The sequence below is a fragment of the Ostrinia nubilalis genome, chromosome 22 (genome assembly GCF_963855985.1).
Source record: "Ostrinia nubilalis chromosome 22, ilOstNubi1.1, whole genome shotgun sequence".
Classification (NCBI taxonomy): Eukaryota; Metazoa; Arthropoda; class Insecta; order Lepidoptera; family Crambidae; genus Ostrinia; species Ostrinia nubilalis.
In genome coordinates, this window is record NC_087109.1 from 1,302,951 (window position 1) to 1,315,085 (window position 12,135).

Consider the following 12,135-nt stretch of genomic DNA (forward strand, 5'->3'; position numbering starts at 1 on the left):
TTTGTAAATAAAATATTTTCTATATTTTGCAAAATATTATTCAGTGCCTAAGTTTAAAAGAACTAGTAATAGTGCAATATTATAACGGACATATTTTAGATGCAATAAATTATTCTAATATAGAAATAAAAAACGTACAACAGTCATGATTTTCATTTTGTACTGTTAAAATCCCTCTAAAATATAATAAAATATCTTACACACTTAACTGCAAAAAAATATTGTTGACACTTGACATCATATCAATCTGGTGTCAGACATTTGCCGACTGATGTAGCTCAATAGGTTCACATTGTACCTATCTGGGTTCGATTCCCAAGTGATTTCTGATCGATCTTACACAAAGGTTGTGGTGACCTAGTTGATAAACTATATTAATTAATAGAAGTAGACAAGACGAGTACCATCTCTTCATCGATCAAGGAATGCTTTAAGTACCTACCATAATACAAAATTAGAATCAATTAAAAACATTTAAATAAATAGTTACGAACTTACAACTTCCATCAACTAGTTTTGTCCAAGCAGCACAGTGCAGTGCCGGCCACGATTAGGACCACACCGAGTATAGAACCTGCAAAGCAAAATAATATTGGTTTTAATTCCATACATTTTACTCAATAAATAGATGACGGATTTGCGCTCACTATTTGGCGCAACTATTGTCTGGTCCGGGAGCACGTAGAATTTTGTCCAATGACCCCAAGCTACCCATCCTTATAGCTCGCGCGTAATTATATTGCTGTCGCGACTGTGCGACGGGCACCCGCAGTGAGTGTGCGAGCGTGACAGCAACATAATTACGCGCGAGCGATAAGGATGGATAGCTTGGGGTCATTGGACAAAATTCTACGTGCTCCCGGACCAGACTATAGCGGGTTACAGGACTTTACAATGGCGCCAGACTTCTTAGCCACTAGTGATAGAAACTTACTTTAAACTAGTGAAATGAAACACTCTTGTAGGTTGTTCTAACTTGTATTTCAGCACCACTGATTTACACAATTCCGACATTATGACGTCATCTTAATAGTACCTCTTGCTTTGAACGCTCAAATCGAACTGACTGTTCAGCGGCATGCCAGCGATAAGGTAACTTCCCCCTCCATCAGTGAAAGTCGACCGGTTCAAAACGACTTATCGACGGCATGCCCCGGAACTAGTCAAATGCATTACTTATTTCATAATTAGCTGTTTTTTAATTTTTAAAATACTAAAATGTATACAATAAAAATCTAAAATAATTAAATTAAATAATAAATATGAAATAATTGGATGTAATACAAAATAAATTCTAAAATCATTCTAATGTCTGCAAAATGCCTAGGAAGTAATCAAATAAAGTATTTTAATTTAATAATGGGTTTTTGGGTTCTTCTAAAATACAATACAAATACTAAAATTGTTGCAATAACTATTTAAAAGTAACCAATAAACGTATTAAATACAATATAAATTCTAAAATCATTACATTCGGCCATCCGACACCGTGATGCCTCCCGGCATTCACGTCTAATAAGGATTTATTCTAAAATCATTAATATTACTTTTCAAAACAATATGAAGCATAAAATATATAGTAGAATGATAAACAATTCTATGACAACTTGTTAACATAGTGTTTTAACATTAATAATGCATTTTAGAAACTATATTCTTCATATGAAACCAGTAACAAATTTTAAGAAAGGGAGAAAAATCTTGTAGGTACTTATACACACTATACATTTTCACCTAATCTATATTATTCGTAATGACTTATTTTATAACCAATAACGGATAAATTTGCATGAAATTCAGATATAAAGTAAAACTTCTCATATCGAATATATTGGAAACTTCTCTTTTTAAATCCAATTTTTTATTTCACATAAATACACGTCCATTAGATGTTAGTACATAATCAATTTAATTACAGTGTATCTTGCCATGACTGCCATGTGAAAGTTAGTAACTTTATAAGAACATGTCAAAACGTTAATATTATATCCAATTATATCCATTTGTAACCGTAATCTGGCAAATAATGAATTATGGTCAAGATTTATGATTAACACTAAAGGTACTTTCGTCAGAATTATGTATTTCTAAGGCCTTAACATAATTTTCTTCTTTACAAATTTTCCAAGTTTTTGAAACCAATAGGTACAATTACAGTGTTCTTATACATATTATGTGTTTCTGAATGTCTGTGATGCTCGATTTCATCACGATTAGCGCAACATATTTGCCATCTAGCTGTACGTGGGACCACTAAAAATAATTTGGTATCAACCTTACTGTATCTGCTATTTGAAGAGATTATGATGTTTGGATGGGATGTCGTCAGATTCTATGACTAAATTTTGGTATTTGGACTATTCGCGGAACTAAATTTCTTCTCTTTTTTTTAACGTGGTTCTTAAGGCAGCATAACCAGTAGAAACTTTTAAGTCCTAAAAGATATACACCTTTTTTTTTTTTTTAGCACACACCACAGCTAGTGTCTAACTCATAGAAGTTGTCTTTCATAGAAGTTGTCTTTCATTGAAGATGTCTTTCCTCAGGGGTCGTCTGTCTGTGGGTCGACTAAAGTAAGTGACTGCTACAGAACTTTGAAGACTTTTCTCTTTATCATTAAGATCTGACTTAAATATGATTTAGAGTCCTGAATAATATTGATAAGCAGCTATGGATTATGTTAGTCATCTATGGATTAAGTTAGTCATCTATGGATTTCTGAACCCTTTTCCCTTTTGTAATGAGATAAGTGGTAATGGTTGTATTTGCACATTATTTTTCATCCTGACATCAAAGACTGCACGTGTACGTTCTATCTCAGTCAGATTTATAGCAATACAATCGCGATAATTTCACAAAAGAGTATAAAGCTTATATAAATCTAACTAATCAGAACTAAGTCCGGGCTTAGTCATAATATCAGCTCTATCGAGAGTATCCATAGCTGAGGGGTCTTTTACAATTCGATTTACATGACATATTGGACATGCTCCAAAAAGCATTGAAGTAGCTATTAAAACATTTACTTTAAGTGTTATTGGACTAGGCGACAAATTACTAAAAACGATTTCACCTTTGCCGTTGTGAATTAAAAAGGCTCTTTTAAACACCCGGTACTTGGCCCCCAGTTTAATTTATATATTAATATTATAAATGCGAAAGCAACCCTGTATACTTGCTTTCACTCTTAAACCACCGAACCAACCTCGATGAAATTTGGCATAGAGATTGAGTACTCAAACAACTGTGACAAACAAAACTCCACGCTGGCGAACCCTCGGCGGAAAGCTATTCGCATTATAAAATATTAGTTTATCTAAACATCCCCTGTATATATTTTTTTATCACTTGAAAATATAGAACCGCCTAAGGCGGGAATCGAACCCACGGCCTTAAGCTCGCCAGGTGTCAAAGTTATTTTAAAAATTTTAATCGAAAGGCAACTCTAAAAGCCAGAAACTACCCTCTGTAAAACTAGAAATTTATGTTAACTGGTATTCACTTGTGTCCGTCATTTTTGTGGCTCTCAAAAATAAACTGACCAGGAATTTTATAGAATGTGAGTATTCCAAACCGTGAGAAATTGCAGTTGCGTGAAGTTTTGACCAATAGACGTGTTGACACCACCAGTCAATTGACGTACTTTTAAAAACTGTTAAATCAAACTCCCATAGATTTTGTATGGCACGACAAGCAAGTGACGTCACTATTTTGTTAATTTAATAAAACTACTTTTCTTAATTACAATGCGACCAAAAATGGTAATTTACAGGTCATTTCAGATTAATTAAGTTTTCAAGATCAGAATGTCTTTAATAAATTGTAATATCGAATTAATGGGGAATGGTGTCAAATCGTCTATTGTCAGTGAAGTCTGCTATACATCATCAATCACTAACACTTCTATAACAGCTTCAATCTCATCAACATTTTTGTTTATATTAGCTCTATACACAGAGGTATGACTGATGATTGACCACAACTTTTACAATTGGAATTGATATTGAAATGATCCGCCAAACTATACTTAGTTTCAGCATCGGTTTTTGCGTCAACAAGTGCACTCACTACCAACACTTAAAAGGATTTTTCATTTACCAAAACAGTCTCATAGATTTCTTTTTTCTGTCATTAAAATAATTACGTAAACTGTTCATCCTTTCAAGTAGTAGGATTCAAAATTTCCTCTAACAGACGTCCGTAGTTCTCTTAGCTAAGCCAATTAACTTTTGCAATGTCTAAGTCAAAGACAAAATTCTCTTATTTGCATTAGCTATTATAATAGCGCTCACAAAATTGTCATAAAAAAATGAAAGACTACTAAAAGAAAAACTTTAAACTTCTGCTCTTATTGAACCTTGACGTTTCATATCTTTTGCTCTACCAAAAAATGAATTAAAGTCTAACCTAACATAATTAACCTATCTATGAAACCTTGGTACAGGTACTAAATTCTTTTTATAGTTACAAATTGCATGACGTTTTTTTTATGACTTCTTACAGTAATATAATATTGTGTTTATTTGAGGTCGCTAACTGATGTAGTTCTTTGAGAAAACTAAATTAGAAGAAAAAGCTTAATTCACCTAGAAACTACCTATCTAGGTCAGACTAATGTAATCAGAGGTCAGAATAATTCGAAATATATTTTTGAAGTGGAATTATAGATAGACAAGATATTGTACTTGGCAAAAGAACCTACCGAAAGTCCGAACCGATGACAATTTTAAAATAAACGAATCATTAATTTTATTCAGTTTACTTGTGTAAAAATATTTTAAAAAAAATATTTTTTAGCACATTTACTTTAACGTTCCTTTAAACGTTATAATCGAATAATTTATTATTACCTTTAATTATTACTATTAAAGATTTACTACATAAGCTGATATCCCCATTTTACTGTAGGTATGCGTAATATTATTATTTCATAATGTGTGCGCAATAAAACTACCAATAAAAAAATAGGTACTTTTCTTCACTAGATTCTATCAGAAATTTTACGAACCTCATGTGGCACTGCTCTTTCATTCAGTAGAGCTGGAAGAAGATGAGCTCCTTCGCGTATTTTTCTTCAACCTTGGCCCCATAGAAGACGATCGTGGTGGCGCCTTCTTACTGGACGACGACGACAACTTCGTCCGTTTAGCACGCTTATTTCATCGTCAGCTGACGGGTGTCCCTGGCGGTATACGAGCTCAATCTTCAGTCGTCGTTGTACTCAACTGTGAAATAAAGTACTCGACGAAATAAACTGTGTCTGACCAGCATCAACTCGACATCATATGGAAGCTATGTTCATGTTATATTAAGCAAAAGTTTGATTTATTTCTTTTCCAAAAATCTAAATCTCAAAAATAAATCTAAAAAATCTTTTGTTTGACAATCAATATTATGCTCCCTGAGCAAAGTGTAGTAAAATACCATTGTGACATGTTTCTATTATACTTATGCATCACTAATAAAGATTTTGTATTTATATTTGTATTTTATTCAGTGCGACCTACACACACAACTCATGTGACAACTGGACGGCTTCCTTGTTATGTCAGCAATAGAAGGCTTTTTATTCTAGAGACATCCTAAACAATGGGGCCCTTAAGGCGCATCTAGCCTGATAAACTGGAGGCACGTCTAGCCTCGTCATACTAAGTCATAGTCATAGTCAAAGGCACATCTAGCCTAATAAACTGGAGGCTCGTCTAGCCTCGTTATATTTAGTCATATTCAAAAGCGCATCTAGCCTGATAAACTGGAGGAGTGTCTAGCCTCGTTATACTAAGTCATAGTCATGGTCATAGTCATAGTTATAGTCAAAGTCAAAGCCAAAAGTCAAAATATCTTTATTCGTTTAGACTAATTAATAGTACTTACAAATGGTCGAATATTTTGTTCTTAAGGAGCCTCTACATGTCTCATACTTAGTCATAGTCAATGGCGCATCTAGCCTGATAAACTGGAGGCACACGTCTAGCCTCGTTATACTAAGTCATAGTCATAGTCTAAGGCGCATCTAGCCTAATAAACAGGAGACGCGTCTAGTCTCGTTTAGTATCTTTATTTGCTTAGACTAATTAATAGTACTTACTAATCGTCAATATTTTGCTCTTAAGGAGCCTCTACATGTCTCATACTTAGTCATAGTCAATGGCACATCTAGCCTGATAAACTGGAGGCACGTCTAGCCTCGATATACTAAGTCAGTCACAGTCATAGTCATGGTCATGGTCATAGTCATAGTCATAGTCATGGTCAGTCTAAGGCGTATCTAGTCTAATAATCTGGAGGCGCGTCTAGCCTCGTTTTAAACATAACTTTTCCATGCATTAAACGAAATATTCATACTTTTTTCTACTTGAACTTTTTAAAATCAACTACTTTTTAACCAAATAAATTAAAACGTACCTTATGAGCTGTAGATCACGTACCACTTCTGAGTTGAAATGAAACACTCTTGTAGGTTGTTCTAACTTGTATTTCAGCACCACTGATTTACACAATTCCGACATTATGACGTCATCTTAATAGTACCTCTTGCTTTGAACGCTCAAATCGAACTGACTGTTCAGCGGCATGCCAGCGATAAGGTAACTTCCCCCTCCATCAGTGAAAGTCGACCGGTTCAAAACGACTTATCGACGGCATGCCCCGGAACTAGTCAAATGCATTACTTATTTCATAATTAGCTGTTTTTTAATTTTTAAAATACTAAAATGTATACAATAAAAATCTAAAATAATTAAATTAAATAATAAATATGAAATTATTGGATGTAATACAAAATAAATTCTAAAATCATTCTAATGTCTGCAAAATGCCTAGGAAGTAATCAAATAAAGTATTTTAATTTAATAATGGGTTTTTGGGTTCTTCTAAAATACAATACAAATACTAAAATTGTTGCAATAACTATTTAAAAGTAACCAATAAACGTATTAAATACAATATAAATTCTAAAATCATTACACTAGTAACTAACTTACTAAAAGCTAGTTTTTAATAACCGCGTGACGCGTCTATGGTCTGGTAACATCTGCCTCTGATACTGCGGTCCCGGGTTCGATTCCTAGTGGGGGCAAAATTGGTGTGGTCGGTGTTAGGGCTTGTTCTAAGCCACCACAATCTAGCCCAAGTCTGGGATGGAATGGCCCACTTACTGGCAGCAAAATTAAATGTGTAATCCGCCACTAGATACATTCCAATAGCTTCAAATTCAAAGTTTATTCAGTACAAGGCCTTTTCCAGGGCACTAAAACACGTCCCAAATATAGCTTGCCCTACCACCACTTCGGGACAACATAATTATGGGCTGGCGTTGAGAAAAAGTGACGTAAGAAACTCACGAAACTCACGCCCGTATTCACACATCACACACATTACTATGAGGTCTCACAGTGCGCGTGGACGCACAGGGTATCTCACGAACCAATCACATAGCTCTATTCAACGCTGTGCGTTCGATTTGCTGCTTCACTTAAGCAAGCATCGTTTGTGAATATGGGCGTCAGTCACCTTCTCCATTGTGGATGAAAATAAAACAGCCTTACCCTTATCGAGGGGCTCCTCCGCGCCCACAGCGGCACCGACGACGGCGGTGAATGCGAATGCGAGGCTGTTGGCAGCGGGAACCGCCAGCGAGAGCGGCGCGCGCTGAACCGCTGCAAGGTAGGCTAGCGAGCCAGATTGGTTGACCAGCCACGGGACCACGTACTGGTAAACGAAACAAGACCTTATGTCAATACCGTAAGACTGGTTGATCAGGCACCACGTACCGGTACAGGCAAAATAAAGCCTTATGTCAATACTGTAAGGTCAACTGTTGGTAGCAAGCGAGCGGCGCGCGCTGAACCGCTGCCAGGTAGGCTAGCGAGCCCGATTGGTTGACCAACCAGGGCACCACGTACTGGTGAACGAAACAAGACCTTATGTCAATACCGTTTGGTACCAAGCGAGAGGCGCGCGCTGCACCGCTGCCAGGTAGGCTAGCGAGCCCGATTGGTTGACCAACCAGGGCATCACGTACTGGTGAACAAAACAAGACCATACCGTAAGACTCTAGCTGATCAGGCACCACGCACTGGTACATGCAATACTGTTGCAAAACAAAGCCTTATGTCAATACTGTAGAGATTATAGTCGTATGAGAAGCGTCCGCTGCACGCCAGGTAGGCTAGCGAGCCCGATTGGTTGACCAACCAGGGCACCACGTACTGGTGAACAAAACAAGACCATACCGTAAGACTCTAGCTCAGCGGTTCCCACTTATTTTGTCTACTGCCCACTTTGAGAATAAATTATTTTTAGCAACCCCATTTGAAGTCGAGTGTCGAGTGCTCAGTTGGTATCTAAGAGTCCTCCTAGTAAATGACGCCTCCCAAGTCTCTACACAACGTCCCGATTTTTTTTCTGGGTCTCTTACCGCCCCCCTCTAAGCCTGCAGCGCCCACAAGGGGGCGTTATCGCCCACTTTGGGAAAGACTGCCTAGCTGATCAGGCACCACGCACTGGTACATGCAAAACTAGATCTTATAATAATACTGTTGCAAAACAAAGCCTTATGTCAATACTGTATAGATTATAGTCGTATGAGAAGCGCCCGCTGCACCGCTGCCAGGTAGGCTAGCGAGCCAGATTGGTTGACCAGCCACGGCACCACGTACTGGTAAACGAAACAAGACCTTATGTCAACACTTTAGAGTGTAGAGTCTATAGTCAGTTAGGTCGACTGTGACTGTGTCGGTACTATTACTGGGACAACAAGATCTTAATGTCAACTGTAAGGTTAGACTGCTGGCTGACAACAAGAGGTGCGCGCTACATAGCTGCTAGGTAGGCTAGCGAGCCCGATTGGTTGACCAGCCACGGGACCACGTACTGGTGAACGAAACAAGACCTTATGTCAATATCGTAGAGTCTAAATTCAATGTGTGCTTGTCTTTCGCGCAAATGTCCATGCGCGCAAATGGCTTTTCAGGCTAGTGTCTTTCGCGCTAAAGCCTGGTCCGTGAGCACGTGGAATCCCGTCCAATGAACCCAAGCTGCCCATCCTTGTCGCTCGCACGTAATTATGTTGCTGTCGCGCTTGCACACTCACTGCGGGCGCGCGTCGCACAGCCGCGACAGCAATATAATTACGCGCGAGCGATAAGGATGGGTAGCTTGGGGTCATTGGACGGGAATCTACGTGCTCACGGACCAGGCTTTAGTGTATTTCATTCATGCAGGTGTCCCGATACGCTATGTACTGGTATGGGCAAAACGTAGCCTTATTATGTCAATACTGTAAGGTCACTGTTGGTAGCAAGCGAGAGCACCGCTAATAGGTAGGCTAGATTGATTGACCAGCCAGGGAACCACGTACTGGTAAACGAAACAAGACCTTATGTCAACATCGTAGAGTCTATAGTCAGCTGTCAGCAGTGGCTAATCTGTCGACCGCGACCGTTTTTAGCAAGGGCACTGCGTACTGATACGGAAAAAATAGGGCCTTATGTTAACACTATTATCTTCTCGAGAGAGGCGCCCACCGCTGCTAGCATATGCTAGCAACCCCGACTAGTTGACCATACAGAATACCATGTACTGATGCGGACAAAAATGCGGAAGTCTCTTACATAAAGCTACGTTTAAAGGTTACTATTACCGTCTGAACAGAGCGCAACGTTTGGAGACAATTCAGTGAATTAGAAAGTAAATAATGATAATCCGGCTGGAAGGACCATGTAAGGGGCCAGATACTTTAGATAAAAATGTAGAATTTTATCAGACGCGTTCAGAGAAGCAGAGAGAACAATTATAAAAAACAATACGTTTATTGGGGTAGACATTAAATACGACGGTTAGCCGGGAACTTTCGTGCCCCTGCAGTGGAGATTAAATGAGCTAATGAGTCTGTGATAAAGTTTAAACATTTGAATTCTTTTTCAAACTAACCCTCCAGTTTCCCAATAAGAAAGAAACTTCAGCCACTGCTTGCCCCAGCCAGCCTTTCGCTCGGACATCTCGCAGGCCCTTGGTGCCCTGTCGGATGAAGGGGTTCGTGCACCCCCATAGGGCTCCGGTCAGGACCAGGAGACCTGAAAGCATTCAGGGATATGAGTGAATAACTTGGCATCTCTTTTTAATATTTTTGCTCTATGGAATTAATGTTTTTATAAGCTCGGAAATATGTAATCAGGCAAATAAGTTATTTATTTTATGTGCCTTTTTCATTTTTCAGCCAATTTCTATTTCCACGATTTTCTCATTCATTTCAATTCCAATTACTATAGCTTTTTCAAAAATACTTTTCTATGTTCTGGGTTATTTTTTTAAATAAATGAAACAAGTATAATTAAAAAATACATTTATTTCAATAAATCTAAATCTTTAATAGTCTTTAAAAACATTTTATCACATAGAAAAAAAGTCAATTTATAAAATAACTTTTAAATAAAGTCCTACACAATTTATTTGGTACTTCATTATTATAGCCAATTAATTAAAACCATATAATTACACATGTAAATACAGCGCCTAAAAAAACCTAGTTAAATCACCAATATGTACTATTGAGCCCATTATTAAGGGAAATAATTACAGTTTGTAATTGAAGATTAATACAAATAAAATATTTGGTTTTTACAATATTAAATTAACAAAGTTTGAGAAAGAATTACACAAATTGCAAACACCATAGGTAAGTAAAATAAAAATCTTAACAATATAAATTTTTATCACAAGTAAATAAAATTTTATAAATGATCTATTACCATGAACACAGTTTTATCTACAACTAACAATTATAAATAAAAAAAAAGCAGAATACAAAATAAACTAAGCACCAAATAGAAGCTATCATGATCCCAAAGGCACCCCAGGAGTCATAGGTACCACTTTTGCAAAAGAAAAGTAATTTTTGTCGACCCACTGCACAAACTCTTGGCCTAAAGCTACAGAACATTCCAAGGCTAATATACAGTCATTCTCTGCTCGATGAGCCTCTAACGGAGGACGATTCAACAGTCTTTCATAAATGTCCTTCAACTTGTATGAATCTTTGGGCTTGCTTCCTTCACTCCAAGGGAATCGTCTTCTTGCCTTGCTTATTTTTTTATTTGTTTCTCTTGGTGTAACATTGCCATTGTGTTTAGCTTGTGGTGTAGACTCATTTTTTAATTTCATGTGTAATGTATTCTTCAATGTATACAGTTCATTCTTATCCTCATTTTCTATGGTGTGACTGTTCTTTATGGTGTGAACATTTTCAGTGTGTTGACCATTTTCTATGATGTGGCTATTCTCTAATATTTGACCATTTTCTATGGTCTGAGCATTCTCTTTGAAGATTTCAGTGTTAAAAATACTTTTCTTAGCTTCCATTATGTCAAAAAACCCATGATAGCAGTCTGCACACAATAAATCGTCGGAGAAAGCAACTTTCAACTATTCCACTTGACATTTGAGGATCGGGAAGTCAAAACCTGCACCATTCTGAGCGATCAAACACACTGGCTTTGACAACACATTCAGAAATGTATTGATCATGTTGAACACATTGATGTTGAAGTCTGGTTCGTATTCCAAGAGGTCGTTGCAAAGGCCTGTAACCTTGGTACAGTCAGGATGTATCATTCTCCCTGGATTCAAACATAAAGTCAGTTTATGTTGCACCCGTGGCGCCGCGCCGGGCCGCGTGTCCAACAAATGGTCTCGTTTCACTGCCACCATACTAATTTCCGTGATTTTCGTCCTGTTGTTCTCTTCCTTAGGGAGCCCGGTGGTTTCTAAATCGATAAACACGTATGTCGCGACCTGCACCGTAGGCGTTGCCATTGCGGTATTTACGGTGGCTAAAGCCGCCTTAACGTGTAGGTACTAATCAAGGCGCTTACCAATCGTTTCCAGCATGTCCAATGTAGAAATACCGATTAGGGAACAAGTCTAGACCTGACTTTCCGGTCTAGGTAGGTGCCCTAACGGCAAGCTGAATTAAATTGTCAGTTTATCCACGTTATAGAACTTAATTTTCAGAGACTCGAAGACCAATGTATTTTAGAAATGATAAACGAATTAATTAATATACGTTCTATTACATTTCTATTACAAAATTACAAAAAAATGCATAAATACATGCGAGGGAAAAACATAGAAAAA

At 37.4% G+C, this 12,135-nt stretch overlaps 2 protein-coding genes across 2 annotated transcripts; both read right to left on the bottom strand.

Moving 5' to 3' along the window:
* Nucleotides 1-490: 490 nt before the first annotated feature.
* On the bottom strand, nt 491-10,170 carry LOC135083011 (transmembrane protein 234 homolog). Its single transcript, XM_063977774.1, has 4 exons — nt 9,934-10,170; nt 7,936-8,022; nt 7,548-7,710; nt 491-574 (listed from the first exon to the last, which is right to left on the bottom strand). Exons 1-4 carry the CDS (start codon nt 10,084-10,086, stop codon nt 507-509), a joined length of 471 nt encoding a protein of 156 aa, XP_063833844.1. The 5' UTR covers nt 10,087-10,170; the 3' UTR covers nt 491-506.
* A 158-nt stretch (nt 10,171-10,328) lies between these two features.
* On the bottom strand, nt 10,329-11,939 carry LOC135082733 (uncharacterized). The gene is given in 1 exon segment (XM_063977510.1): nt 10,329-11,939. A coding segment is annotated over 1 exon segment (978 nt). The 5' UTR covers nt 11,815-11,939; the 3' UTR covers nt 10,329-10,836.
* Between the last annotated feature and the right edge of the window lie 196 nt (nt 11,940-12,135).